Raw genomic sequence first — 16,604 nt, forward strand, 5'->3', positions numbered from 1 at the left:
CTCCATGTCTATCACAAACTGATCCTTCTTGTCCATCACAGACTGATCCTCTATGTCCCCCCTCATCCATCAGACTGAGCCTCCATGTCCCCCCTCATCCATCACAGACTGATCCCCTATGTCTCCCCTTGTTCATCACAGACTGATAAACTGATCCATTATGTCCTATTTGTGAACCAGAGACTGACCCCTTATGTGCCCCTTGTCCATCATAGACTGATCCTCTATGTCCCCCTTCTATGTAACTCCTTGTCGTCTACTATAGACCGACCCTCTGTTCCCCGCTTGTCCGCCTGTGTCCTTGACATACAGCTCCACTAAGTCTCCTCCCCGTCCCTCTACCACCATGCTGTGGGATGGCCGCCGAAGCACATACACGACCTCTTCCGCCTCCTCTACCTCCCCTTCCTGTCCGGTCATGTGAGCTCCTGTAGCCGCCATCCTCCAGCATGGCCGCTGTGTGCCTGAGAGCGGGGCTGTCAGCGGCGGTACGTGCGGCAGCAGCGAGTCCCTGGAAGCAGGCAGCGGGGTCTGCAGCTGGCAGTGAGGTGGGTAATGCGGGCAAACCTATGCTCCATTCTGCAGAGGAACGGCCATGTAATGTAGTGAGGCTGCTTGTGTCATTCACCTGACCTGTGTGTGATGAGCGGGTACCGGTGCCACAATCGCCAGCACTGGTAACACAGAGCGGTGCCCCTGCCAGCGGGAACTCCATTACATCCAGCTATTAGCGGCGGGAGTGTGCAGTGTAATATGTGCTCACTATAGCACAGAGGATTAATGACAGTGTATCTGCTCACTATAGCACAGAGGATTAATGACAGTATATCTGCTCACTATAGCACAGAGGATTAATGACAGTATATCTGCTCACTATAGCACAGAGGATTAATGACAGTATATCTGCTCACTATAGCACAGAGGATTAATGACAGTATATCTGCTCACTATAGCACAGGATTAATGACAGTATATCTGCTCACTATAGCACAGAGGATTAGTGACAGTATATCTGCTCACTATAGCACAGAGGATTAATGACAGTATATCTGCTCACTATAGCACAGAGGATTAATGACAGTATAGCTGCTCACTATAGCACAGGATTAATGACAGTATATCTGCTCACTATAGCACAGGATTAATGACAGTATATCTGCTCACTATAGCACAGGATTAATGACAGTATATCTGCTCACTATAGCACAGAGGATTAATGACAGTATATCTGCTCACTATAGCACAGAGGATTAATGACAGTATATCTGCTCACTATAGCACAGGATTAATGACAGTATATCTGCTCACTATAGCACAGAGGATTAATGACAGTATATCTGCTCACTATAGCACAGAGGATTAACGACAGTATATCTGCTCACTATAGCACAGAGGATTAATGACAGTATATCTGCTCACTATCGCACAGAGGATTAATGACAGTATATCTGCTCACTATAGCACAGAGGATTAATGACAGTATATCTGCTCTCTATAGCACAGAGGATTAATGACAGTATAGCTGCTCACTATAGCACAGAGGATTAATGACAGTATATCTGCTCACTATAGCACAGAGGATTAATGACAGTATATCTGCTCACTATAGCACAGGATTAATGACCGTATATCTGCTCACTATAGCACAGAGGATTAATGACAGTATATCTGCTCACTATAGCACAGAGGATTAATGACAGTATATCTGCTCACTATAGCACAGGATTAATGACAGTATATCTGCTCACTATAGCACAGGATTAATGACAGTATATCTGCTCACTATAGCACAGAGGATTAATGACAGTATATCTGCTCACTATAGTACAGAGGATTAATGACAGTATATCTGCTCACTATAGCACAGGATTAATGACAGTATATCTGCTCACTATAGCACAGAGGATTAATGACAGTATATCTGCTCACTATAGCACAGAGGATTAATGACAGTATATCTGCTCACTATAGCACAGAGGATTAATGACAGTATATCTGCTCACTATAGCACAGAGGATTAATGACAGTATATCTGCTCACTATAGCACAGGATTAATGACAGTATAGCTGCTCACTATAGCACAGAGGATTAATGACAGTATAGCTGCTCACTATAGCACAGAGGATTAATGGCAGTATATCTGCTCACTATAGCACAGAGGATTAATGGCAGTATATCTGCTCACTATAGCACAGAGGATTAATGACAGTATATCTGCTCACTATAGCACAGAGGATTAATGGCAGTATATCTGCTCACTATAGCACAGAGGATTAATGACAGTATATCTGCTCACTATAGCACAGAGGATTAATGACAGTATATCTGCTCACTATAGCACAGAGGATTAATGACAGTATAGCTGCTCACTATAGCACAGAGGATTAATGGCAGTATATCTGCTCACTATAGCACAGAGGATTAGTGACAGTATATCTGCTCACTATAGCACAGAGGATTAATGACAGTATATCTGCTCACTATAGCACAGAGGATTAATGGCAGTATATCTGCTCACTATAGCACAGAGGATTAATGACAGTATATCTGCTCACTATAGCACAGAGGATTAATGACAGTATATCTGCTCACTATAGCACAGAGGATTAATGACAGTATATCTGCTCACTATAGCACAGAGGATTAATGACAGTATATCTGCTCACTATAGCACAGAGGATTAATGACAGTATATCTGCTCACTATAGCACAGAGGATTAATGACAGTATATCTGCTCACTATAGCACAGAGGATTAGTGACAGTATATCTGCTCACTATAGCACAGAGGATTAATGACAGTATATCTGCTCACTATAGCACAGAGGATTAATGACAGTATATCTGCTCACTATAGCACAGAGGATTAATGACAGTATATCTGCTCACTATAGCACAGAGGATTAATGACAGTGTATCTGCTCACTATAGCACAGAGGATTAATGACAGTATATCTGCTCACTATAGCACAGAGGATTAATGACAGTATATCTGCTCACTATAGCACAGAGGATTAATGACAGTATATCTGCTCACTATAGCACAGAGGATTAATGACAGTATATCTGCTCACTATAGCACAGAGGATTAATGACAGTATAGCTGCTCACTATAGCACAGGATTAATGACAGTATATCTGCTCACTATAGCACAGGATTAATGACAGTATATCTGCTCACTATAGCACAGGATTAATGACAGTATATCTGCTCACTATAGCACAGAGGATTAATGACAGTATATCTGCTCACTATAGCACAGAGGATTAATGACAGTATATCTGCTCACTATAGCACAGGATTAATGACAGTATATCTGCTCACTATAGCACAGAGGATTAATGACAGTATATCTGCTCACTATAGCACAGAGGATTAACGACAGTATATCTGCTCACTATAGCACAGAGGATTAATGACAGTATATCTGCTCACTATCGCACAGAGGATTAATGACAGTATATCTGCTCACTATAGCACAGAGGATTAATGACAGTATATCTGCTCTCTATAGCACAGAGGATTAATGACAGTATAGCTGCTCACTATAGCACAGAGGATTAATGACAGTATATCTGCTCACTATAGCACAGAGGATTAATGACAGTATATCTGCTCACTATAGCACAGGATTAATGACCGTATATCTGCTCACTATAGCACAGAGGATTAATGACAGTATATCTGCTCACTATAGCACAGAGGATTAATGACAGTATATCTGCTCACTATAGCACAGGATTAATGACAGTATATCTGCTCACTATAGCACAGGATTAATGACAGTATATCTGCTCACTATAGCACAGAGGATTAATGACAGTATATCTGCTCACTATAGTACAGAGGATTAATGACAGTATATCTGCTCACTATAGCACAGGATTAATGACAGTATATCTGCTCACTATAGCACAGAGGATTAATGACAGTATATCTGCTCACTATAGCACAGAGGATTAATGACAGTATATCTGCTCACTATAGCACAGAGGATTAATGACAGTATATCTGCTCACTATAGCACAGAGGATTAATGACAGTATATCTGCTCACTATAGCACAGGATTAATGACAGTATAGCTGCTCACTATAGCACAGAGGATTAATGACAGTATAGCTGCTCACTATAGCACAGAGGATTAATGGCAGTATATCTGCTCACTATAGCACAGAGGATTAATGGCAGTATATCTGCTCACTATAGCACAGAGGATTAATGACAGTATATCTGCTCACTATAGCACAGAGGATTAATGGCAGTATATCTGCTCACTATAGCACAGAGGATTAATGACAGTATATCTGCTCACTATAGCACAGAGGATTAATGACAGTATATCTGCTCACTATAGCACAGAGGATTAATGACAGTATAGCTGCTCACTATAGCACAGAGGATTAATGGCAGTATATCTGCTCACTATAGCACAGAGGATTAGTGACAGTATATCTGCTCACTATAGCACAGAGGATTAATGACAGTATATCTGCTCACTATAGCACAGAGGATTAATGGCAGTATATCTGCTCACTATAGCACAGAGGATTAATGACAGTATATCTGCTCACTATAGCACAGAGGATTAATGACAGTATATCTGCTCACTATAGCACAGAGGATTAATGACAGTATATCTGCTCACTATAGCACAGAGGATTAATGACAGTATATCTGCTCACTATAGCACAGAGGATTAATGACAGTATATCTGCTCACTATAGCACAGAGGATTAATGACAGTATATCTGCTCACTATAGCACAGAGGATTAGTGACAGTATATCTGCTCACTATAGCACAGAGGATTAATGACAGTATATCTGCTCACTATAGCACAGAGGATTAATGACAGTATATCTGCTCACTATAGCACAGAGGATTAATGACAGTATATCTGCTCACTATAGCACAGAGGATTAATGACAGTATATCTGCTCACTATAGCACAGAGGATTAATGACAGTATATCTGCTCACTATAGCACAGAGGATTAATGACAGTATATCTGCTCACTATAGCACAGAGGATTAATGACAGTATATCTGCTCACTATAGCACAGAGGATTAATGACAGTATATCTGCTCACTATAGCACAGAGGATTAATGACAGTATATCTGCTCACTATAATACAGAGGATTAATGACAGTATATCTGCTCACTATAGCACAGAGGATTAATGACAGTATATCTGCTCACTATAATACAGAGGCAATATTAATGACAGTATATCTGCTCACTATAATACAGAGGCAATATTAATGACAGTATATCTGCTCACTATAGTACAGAGGCAATATTAATGACAGTATATCTGCTCACTATAGTACAGAGGCAATATTAATGACAGTATATCTGCTCACTATAGTACAGGGGCAATATTAATGACAGTATATCTGCTCACTATAGTACAGAAGGCAATATTAATGACAGTATATCTGCTCACTATAGTACAGAGGCAATATAAATGACAGTATATCTGCTCACTATAGTACAGAGGCAATATTAATGACAGTATATCTGCTCACTATAGTACAGAGGCAATATTAATGACAGTATATCTGCTCACTATAGTACAGAGGCAATATTAATGACAGTATATCTGCTCACTATGGTACAGAGGCAATATTAATGACAGTATATCTGCTCACTATAGTACAGAAGGCAATATTAATGACAGTATATCTGCTCACTATAGTACAGAGGCAATATAAATGACAGTATATCTGCTCACTATAGTACAGAGGCAATATTAATGACAGTATATCTGCTCACTATAGTACAGAGGCAATATTAATGCAGTATATCTGCTCACTATAGTACAGAAGGCAATATTAATGCAGTATATCAGCTCACTGTAGTACAGAAGGCAATATTAATGACAGTATATCTGCTCACTATAGTACAGAAGGCAATATTAATGACAGTATATCTGCTCACTATAGTACAGAAGGCAATATTAATGACAGTATATCTGCTCACTATAGTACAGAGGCAATATAAATGACAGTATATCTGCTCACTATAGTACAGAGGCAATATTAATGACAGTATATCTGCTCACTATAGTACAGAGGCAATATTAATGCAGTATATCTGCTCACTATAGTACAGAAGGCAATATTAATGCAGTATATCTGCTCACTATAGTACAGAGGCAATATTAATGACAGTATATCTGCTCACTATAGTACAGAGGCAATATTAATGACAGTATATCTGCTCACTATAGTACAGAAGGCAATATTAATGACAGTATATCTGCTCACTATAGTACAGAAGGCAATATTAATGACAGTATATCTGCTCACTATAGTACAGAGGCAATATAAATGACAGTATATCTGCTCACTATAGTACAGAGGCAATATTAATGACAGTATATCTGCTCACTATAATACAGAAGGCAATATTAATGACAGTATATCTGCTCACTATAGTATAGAAGGCAATATTAATGACAGTATATCTGCTCACTATAGTACAGAGGCAATATTAATGCAGTATATCTGCTCACTATAGTACAGAAGGCAATATTAATGACAGTATATCTGCTCACTATAGTACAGAAGGCAATATTAATGACAGTATATCTGCTCACTATAGTACAGAGGCAATATTAATGACAGTATATCTGCTCCCTATAGTACAGGGGCAATATTAATGACAGTATATCTGCTCACTATAGTACAGAGGCAATATTAATGCAGTATATCTGCTCACTATAGCACAGAGGCAATATTAATGACAGTATATCTGCTCACTATAGTATAGAAGGCAATATTAATGACAGTATATCTGCTCACTATAGTATAGAAGGCAATATTAATGACCGTATATCTGCTCACTATAGTACAGAGGCAATATTAATGACAGTATATCTGCTCACTATAGTACAGAGGCAATATTAATGACAGTATATCTGCTCACTATAGTACAGAGGCAATATTAATGACAGTATATCTGCTCACTATGGTACAGAGGCAATATTAATGACAGTATATCTGCTCACTATAGTACAGAAGGCAATATTAATGACAGTATATCTGCTCACTATAGTACAGAGGCAATATAAATGACAGTATATCTGCTCACTATAGTACAGAGGCAATATTAATGACAGTATATCTGCTCACTATAGTACAGAGGCAATATTAATGCAGTATATCTGCTCACTATAGTACAGAAGGCAATATTAATGCAGTATATCAGCTCACTGTAGTACAGAAGGCAATATTAATGACAGTATATCTGCTCACTATAGTACAGAAGGCAATATTAATGACAGTATATCTGCTCACTATAGTACAGAGGCAATATAAATGACAGTATATCTGCTCACTATAGTACAGAGGCAATATTAATGACAGTATATCTGCTCACTATAGTACAGAGGCAATATTAATGCAGTATATCTGCTCACTATAGTACAGAAGGCAATATTAATGCAGTATATCTGCTCACTATAGTACAGAAGGCAATATTAATGACAGTATATCTGCTCACTATAGTACAGAGGCAATATAAATGACAGTATATCTGCTCACTATAGTACAGAGGCAATATTAATGACAGTATATCTGCTCACTATAATACAGAAGGCAATATTAATGACAGTATATCTGCTCACTATAGTATAGAAGGCAATATTAATGACAGTATATCTGCTCACTATAGTACAGAGGCAATATTAATGCAGTATATCTGCTCACTATAGTACAGAAGGCAATATTAATGACAGTATATCTGCTCACTATAGTACAGAAGGCAATATTAATGACAGTATATCTGCTCACTATAGTACAGAGGCAATATTAATGACAGTATATCTGCTCACTATAGTACAGAGGCAATATTAATGACAGTATATCTGCTCACTATAGTACAGAGGCAATATTAATGACAGTATATCTGCTCACTATAGTACAGAGGCAATATTAATGCAGTATATCTGCTCACTATAGCACAGAGGCAATATTAATGACAGTATATCTGCTCACTATAGTATAGAAGGCAATATTAATGACAGTATATCTGCTCACTATAGTACAGAGGCAATATAAATGACAGTATATCTGCTCACTATAGTACAGAGGATTAATGACAGTATATCTGCTCACTATAATACAGAAGGCAATATTAATGACAGTATATCTGCTCACTATAGTACAGAGGCAATATTAATGACAGTATATCTGCTCACTATAGTACAGAGGCAATATTAATGACAGTATATCTGCTCACTATAGTACAGAGGCAATATAAATGACAGTATATCTGCTCACTATAGTACAGAGGATTAATGACAGTATATCTGCTCCCTATAGTACAGAGGCAATATTAATGACAGTATATCTGCTCACTATAGTACAGAAGGCAATATTAATGCAGTATATCTGCTCACTATAGTACAGAAGGCAATATTAATGACAGTATATCTGCTCACTATAGTACAGAGGCAATATTAATGACAGTATATCTGCTCCCTATAGTACAGTGCTGCATGTAATATTCACTATGGTTTAATATCTGCTCACTATAGTACAGTATAATATCTGCTTGCTATAGTACAGTGCTGCATGTAATCACTACGGTATATCTGCTCACTATAGTACAGTATAATATCTGCTCACTATAGTACAGTGCTGCATGTAATATTCACTACGGTATATCTGCTGACTATAGTACAGTATAATATCTGCTCACTATAGTACAGTGCTGTATGTAATGTTCACTACGGTATATCTGCTCACTATAGTACAGTATAATATCTGCTCACTATAGTACAGTGCTGAGTGTAATGTTCACTACAGTTATTTGTCCACTAAGGTTTTGAGCATTGACCACAGGTTCTCCATGGCATTGAGATCTGGGGAGTTTCCTGGTCATGGACCCAAAATTTCAGTCTTTTGTTCACCGACTCAGTTATCACTTTTGCTTTGTGACAGTCTCCATCATGGGGGAAAAGCATTGTTTATCATCAAACTCCTCCTGGATTCTTGGGAGAAGTTGGAGGATGTTTAGATATTCTTTATGCACAGCAGTGTCCTTTAGGTAAAATTGTGAGTGAACCCGCTCCATTGGGTGAAAAGCAGTGTCACACATGAATGGGCTCAGGACGCTTTACTATGGGCATGACACAGGACGGTTTTTATTTTTTTAGACAAATCCAGATACCTCGAACAGTATGAATTGGGATTTATTAGAGAGAATAACTACTGTACCTCCGTCCTCTACAGTCCATTCCCTGTATTTCTTGCAGAATGTTGGGGATTGGACGCATCTGAAGAGTGGAGTGTGCATCTGTGTGTGCCTCATGACAAATCTTACTCCAGGCCCTTGCAGGAGTAAGATTTGTGGCGTAGCAAACGCTCTGTTCTTCATGAATTTGACAATCTTGTTGCCACTCCCCATCCTGCTCCAGCTCCCCCCACTTTGTCATTGCTGGGCAAGAATGGCTCGGCAATGCCAAAAGGCATAACATTAGTGCAACCTTAAAGGGTTATTCCCATCTTCACAATCCTATCCCAATATGTAATAGTAATATTATTATTATTTATTATGCACCTCCAATTAGAAAGGTAGTATATTTCTCCTGATTTCATTATGTCACTTACCTCATGCCCAGGGCATTGCAGGTCCTTGGGTATCCATGGTTATGACCATGGGCAATTGACTAACTGTGACTATATGCGTGGTTTTAACCATGGATACCTAAGGTCCTGCAATGCCCGGCACATGAGGTAAGAGACATGGTGAATCAGAAGAACTATACTACATTTCTAATTGGAGCTATTTGCTAATATTATTATTACACCTACCACATATTCGGATATGATCTTAGAGATGGGAATACCCCTTTAACTTCCACCAAAATTTTGCAACTTTTCAAAGCTTTTTATTCCACAATTCAGACCTACAGTGGAACCTTGGTTAACGAGAACAATCCATTCTGGGAGTGTGCTTGTTAATCAAGTTACTCGTTCAGCAAAGCAAGATTTCCCATAGGAAATCATTGCAATGCTGACAATTCGTTCCACAACATGTTAAATGTCCCATCCTGGTCCCCTATTGTGTCATTCCACACATGCACAAGCACACATGCACACGCACATATTATGCTCACCTTACTTTCCGTTCCATCACCGGTCTCCTGCGACTTGCTGTTCTCCGGTGCGGGCTGTGTATCAGGTAACCATAACGACGAGGGCAGAACTTCCTGCCAGAGCGCAGACGTCAAAGGCAGAGTCACTTGCCTCTGATTTGCCAGCGTGCTGCCTTTGACAAGCGGTGACAGGAACCAGGAAGTTCCTGCTTCGTTGCTATGGATGCCGATGCCTGGAGTGGAGTGGAGTGGAGTGGAGTGGAGTGGAGTGGAGTGGAGTGGAGTGGAGTGGAGTGGAGTGGAGTGGAGTGGAGTGGAGTGGAGTGGAGTGGAGTGGAGTGGCGCACTACAAGACCCAGGAGGCCGACGATGAAACGGAAGGTACAGATATTATATGCTCACCTTACCTTCCGTTCCACCGCCGACCTCATGGTACTTGTAGTTCGCCGCGATGTACCCGGGAACTACAAGAACCATGAGCCCGGCGGTGGAACGGAAGGTAAGGTGAGCATAATATTGTATGTGTGTGAGTGCGTGTATGTTTGTGTGTGTTATGTGCATACATGTTTGTGTGGACTGCAAGAGCGGGTCAGAGCGCAGTGGATGGACGGAACCGGAAGTGTGTGCGGTGAGGATTTCGCTTGTACAGCAAGGCTTTCTCGTAAAGCGGGTTACAAATTTACAGAAAGCTTTGCTTGTTAAGCGAAATTCTCGTTAAGCGAGGTACCACTGTAAAAGCTTTGATGAATCACAGCCTTTAAGTCTTTCTATAAACCTGATGTATTTGTCAATAAAAGTGTAAAAAGTTATGAAATGCTTATAATTGTATTTCAGTAACTATAGAAACATCTGACTATAAAAGATCTAAAATCACTGAAGCAGTAAACTTTGTGTTGGTTGTAAAACTTAAAGCGACTATGCAATGGTGGCCCAATCTTGGTGCTCACTTTCTGATGCCTTCTCCGCCAAGATTGACCTACCAGCCCTCCTGCATCTTGGATGGCAGACACAGTGCTAAGGCTACATGCGCATGCTGCATTTTTTGGTGCAGTTTTGTTGTCACAAAAGTTCTCACTTTTCACTTCCCAGCAAAGTCTATGAGAATTCAGATTTGCTGTGCGCACGTTAGTTTTTTGTCTGCAGTTTGTCACAGACGTCTGACAAACTGCAGCATCTTCTATCTTTTTGCATCTTGTCCCTACGTTTCTCACTGGTGACGGGAGGACTCTCAAATCAATCCTCCGCCGACTCTGGGTTTGGTTTGTGATTGGGTTCAGTCAGACGCGCCCCCACGTTGAGTGACAGCCTGTCTCTTCCAACTACAGACCCGGTCTCCTGGTCTATCATGCAGTAAAATAAAAAAAACTGGCACAGGGTCCCCATATTATGATACCCAGCAAAGACCAAGCATACGGCTACAGGCTGCAGCCCCCAGCCATGCGCTTATTTTGGCTGTGTATGACAATGGAAAGAACTGCATGTAGCTTTCTTTTTTTTAATTATTTAAACAAAAAAACTGCGTGTGGTCCCCTCCAATTTTAATACCCAGCCAAGATAAAGCCAGACAGCTGGGTGCTGGCTTCTCAGGCTGGAGAGACCCATGGTTCTTGGGAGCCCCCCAGCCTAAAAATAGCAGCCTGCCACCGCCCAGGATTGCCACATCCATTAGATGCGACAGCCCCGGAACTCTTCCCGATTGCGCTGGTGCAGTGACAGTCGGGGTAATAAGTGGCTAATTATAGCTCACAGCTGCCATTAAGCCCTGGATTAGTGATGTCTAGGTGTCTGAGACCCCCGATCACTAAGCTGTAAGTGAAAAGAAATAAACACAAACACCGAAAAAATTCTTTATTTGGAATAAAAGACAAAAAAACCCCTCTTTCACCATTTTATCAACCCCCAAAACACCCCTGCAGGTCTCACGTAATCTACATGAGGTTCCAAGACTATTCCAGCACTGCTACATCTGAATTCACACTGAGCTGCCATAGAATATGACCGCTCCCTGTGAGGTTCATACAGAGACTAAGTGACCCCCGCGATGAGCAGTGATGTTACTCAGGTTAGCCGCGGCCACAGCTGAAAGTTCCCATAGTCCTCCACCTGTGACCACAGGTAACTTGACCTCAGGTGACTTCAGTGAACTCACCTGAGTTCTTTAAGTTCTTCACAACCTTTGATCTACCCATACGTCATGGTCTGGAAAATTTCCTGTACCTGTGGTATGTCACGGCAGACATGCGGGCACAGGAGCTGTGCGCTCATGATCACCGGCAGGAGCACTGCATAAGTGATATCTGGCTGGCACAGTCAGGACTGGTGCTCACACTGCCCCGGGCTGTTAAACGTCCTAAATGTCGCGAGATTGAGTGTGCTCCCTTTCCCACCCAATAGGCACCTCGGCAATATAATTGCCGATCGTTGCCAGGGCACTCCGAGGTCCAATAATGAGCTCTGGGTTTACTGGGTACGGTGGTGGTCTGTTGGACCATGACAGGAGCATGGTCTAAAAGGCATTGTCAGTGTGAAAGGTGAAATGCATTGCCATGGTTGTGCATGGTAATGTATTAAACCAGCGATCAGAGTAATAAAAGTTAATGTTTTATATATAAGTTAAAAAAAATGTTTTTTTTTTTTTTTTTTTTAAAGAAATCACCAGATAAATAAACAAAATATACCAATTTATATTTATGTAAAATAAAAAAGAAACAAACAATTACATATATTTGGCATTACTGTGTCTGCAACAACCCAATCTGTAAAACTGTCACGCTAGTTAACCCTTTCAGTAAACACCGTAAAAAAAATGAAAATGGTGACCAAAAAAATGGCATCATACAAATGAAAAAAGTGGAATGAAACACAATCAAAAATTCCTATGTAAATAAAAATGGTATAGCTAAAAATGTCATCTTGTCCCTCCCTCCAAAAAATAAGAAAACTACAGCTCTCAGAATACAGCAATGTAAAAACAATTATTTTTTTCTATAACATTGCTTTTACTGAGGGAAAAATGGCAGAACATAAAGATGTAAATATGGTATCATCGTAATCATACTAACCCGAAGAATAAAGTTGTATTATCACTTTTTTACTGCCTGGTGAGTGGTGTAAAATCCCCCCGAAAACAACTCCGGAAATGTTTTTTTTTTGTTCATTCTGCCTTTCTAAAATCGGAATAGAAAGCAATCAAAAAATGTCATGTGCCCGAAAATGGTACCAAAAGAAACGTCAACTCATCCCACCAAAAACAAGCCCTCACATGACATGACATGTCAGTAGAAAACTAGAAAAACAAAAACTCACCAGCACCTCCAAACAGAATAAAGCAAATATCGACAGGTCCCAGAAGGACGCCTTACTGCGGCTGACGGGCTCTCATGAATTGGTCAATTTGTGCACTAGGTATTTCCATTGTTGTAGGTGTGTTTTCATGTAGCAGTATTGCAGTTCAATTTTCATATGTTCAATGTTCATATATATCGACACTTAGTGCTGCTGTATGCTTTCATTTTTATATCCATCTGTCTTCAGCCCTGTTCCGCCCCACGTTATGGCTTTTGTAACCTGCCAAATCGCTGTGTTTCAAAAGTCACTTTCCTCAATACATCTATGGGACTCAAAACAAGGCAACAGAGCTTACTTCTGATTTCCCAGAGACTTGCGTTGAGATTTATAAAAATGTGGCCTTCGCTTCACAAAGCAGCCACTGTGTGATTTGGCAGATAACAAATGGAGTCACGTGGTCATGGAGCAGGGCTGATAACTGGGGAAGATGGCTACCGATGAGTATGTGACTAAATGCATTAGACCCATGTCATCCCTAAAGGCCACTTCACACATAACGAGTTCGCTAACTACATTCTTGCTACGTCACAGTTTCTGTGACGAAACAATGACTTCACCAGCGATCTCGTTATGTTTGACACGTACCAATGATCCGCCCCCTGCTGTGAAATCGTTGGTTGTTGCAGAATGTCCTGGGCCATTTTTTGCTCCTTGGAGTCCTACTGGGCAGGATGGATCTGTATGTTTGACACCTACCAACGATCTAGTTAACAACCTTGATGAAAACTTAAAGTGTGACACGTAGGCGTGTAGTTGCGTCACCTTTTCCGCGCCCCCTCTGCACCGATTGGTTGGCGCTGAGAACCGTAAGCAAACACTCGGGAATGAAGGAGGGATGAATCCGGGTGCAGATGCAGCCTTGATCCGAAAAGCAAGCAAGCAACCGGGAACAAAGTATGAATGAATCCGGCTGGAGTCGCAGGTTCTATCCTCAAGGCAAGGCTCAAAAAGGGACAAAGGAAGAAGCAATACAAAGTTGCCTTCTAGGCCGGCCGCCTAATCAGAACGCAGTATTGGCCACCAATCGGGGCAGAGGGGAGTAGAAAAGGCTACGCATATGCACGCCTACGTGGCTTACAGCGTCAAACACTACGCCCCTATTCGAGGTCGGAATAGTTACATAGCTGCTGTGTGACAGGGTCCCAACGAGATCGTTATACAGGTCGCTGCATCATTACTAAAGTTGTTGGGAAAATGACTGCGTGACATCTCACCAACGATTTAACAACGATCCGGAAACTGGGACGTAGTAACGATCTCGTTATGTGTGACTGGACCTTTAGGCTATGTGCGCACGTTGCGTAATTACATGCAGTTGCGCTGCGCTTTGTAGCGCAGCGTAACTGCATGCGTCCCCTGCATAATCTATGAAAATTATGCAGGAGACGTGCGCACGTGGCGTCTTAGAGCGCAGTGCTTTGGCTGCTGCCCGTAGCGCGCGTTCTAAGACGCCACGTGCGCACATCTCCTGCATAATTTTCATAGATTATGCAGGGGACGCATGCAGTTACGCTGCGCTACAAAGCGCAGCGCAACTGCATGTAATTACGCAACGTGCGCACATAGCCTAAAGGTCCAGTCACACATAAGTCAGGACTGGTGCTCACACTGCCCCGGGCTGTTAAACGTCCTAAATGTTGCGAGATTGAGTGTGCTCCCTTTCCCACCCAATAGGCACCTCTGCAATATAATTGCCGATCGTTGCCAGGGCACTCCGAGGTCCAATAATGAGCTCTGGGTTTACTGGGTACGGTGGTGGTTTAGCTCAGTGCCCCTTCTGACAGTAGGAACGGACACTTGAACTCTGTACCACTCGATGTCACCATTGCAGCCCACATTCTGCTGCAGTTCTCATACAGTGGATTTAAGTCAAACGACCCCTTAAAATGCCAGGTTTTTGTTATATCTGAATTGTAACGTGCTGTGGAACATGTTGGCACTATAGAAATGATTATTATATAGAATAAGCATTTCAGAACATTTTTGACCTTTAGGGTATGTGCGCACTAGACGTTTTTTTCACGCTGCGTTTTTATGTGCGTTTTTGTCTAAAAAAACGCACCCGCGGCTAAAAAACGCGGCAAAAACGCATGCGTTTTTCCGCGATTTGGTGCGTTTTTTGCTGCGTTTTTACTCACTGCGTTTTTAATCAGTGCACAATGCCATTAAAGATTGTTGATGAAAAAAAAAAAAAAAAAGGTCTGATGTCATTTCCTTCTTCAAAATGTTCATTGTATGCAGGAGAGCAGACAGCTGCAGAACTAGTGTATGCAGGAGAGCAGACAGCAGCTGCAGAACTACAAGTCTCAGCATCCTCCATTCACTAGTGTATGCAGGAGAGCAGACAGCAGCTGCAAAACTACAAGTCTCAGCATCCTCCATTCACTAGTGTATGCAGGAGAGCAGACAGCAGCTGCAGAACTACAAGTCTCAGCATCCTCCATTCACTAGTGTATGCAGGAGAGCAGACAGCAGCTGCAGAACTACAAGTCTCAGCATCCTCCATTCACTAGTGTATGCAGGAGAGCAGACAGCAGCTGCAGAACCACAAAGCTCAGCATCCTCCATCCAGGACTGTATGCAGTTTTTTGCCCAAAAAGAAAAAAAAAAATGACATGGGCTTCGCCATATTTTTGTATGCTAGCCGGGTACAGCAGGCAGGTACGGGCTGCCCCCAACCCCCAGCTGCCTATTTGTACCCGGCTGGGAACCAAAAATATAGAGAAGCCCTTTTTTTTAATTATTTCATGAAATAATTAAAAAAAAAAAAAAAGGACGTGGGCTTGGCCTAATTTTTGAGTCCAGCCGGGTACAACTAGGCAGCTGGGGATTGGAATCCACAGTGCAGGGTGCCCATGCTTTCTGGGCACCCCCACTGCGAATTGCAGTCCGCAGCCACCCCAGAAAATGGCGCTTTCATAGAAGCGCCATCTTCTGGCGCTGTATCCAACTCTTCTAGCTGCCCTGATGCCTGGTGGCTAGCTAGGTAATAATGGAGTTAGGGCTAGCTGTATATTATCAGCTAGCCCTAAGCCCGAAATTCATGGTGTCACGCCAATATTAGGCATGGCCACCATAAATTTCTAGTAATGATAAAAAAAAAACACAACACACAGAAAAAATATTTTTATTAGAAATAAAACACAAC

The 16,604-nt window shown here is 41.3% G+C and overlaps 1 protein-coding gene across 1 annotated transcript in view; it reads left to right on the forward strand.

Annotated features, from left to right (window-relative positions):
* The first annotated feature begins 409 nt into the window (after nucleotides 1–409).
* MRPS9 (mitochondrial ribosomal protein S9) overlaps nucleotides 410–16,604 on the forward strand; it is a 148,007-nt gene continuing 131,812 nt past the window's right edge. Inside the window, exon 1 of the mRNA XM_075336489.1 lies at nucleotides 410–548. Coding sequence (XP_075192604.1) covers nucleotides 450–548 — 99 coding nt within the window. The 5' untranslated portion in view covers nucleotides 410–449. The remainder of the gene's footprint in view (nucleotides 549–16,604) is intronic.

The sequence above is a fragment of the Anomaloglossus baeobatrachus genome, chromosome 2, assembly GCF_048569485.1.
Source record: "Anomaloglossus baeobatrachus isolate aAnoBae1 chromosome 2, aAnoBae1.hap1, whole genome shotgun sequence".
In the NCBI taxonomy this organism is placed as follows: Eukaryota; Metazoa; Chordata; class Amphibia; order Anura; family Aromobatidae; genus Anomaloglossus; species Anomaloglossus baeobatrachus.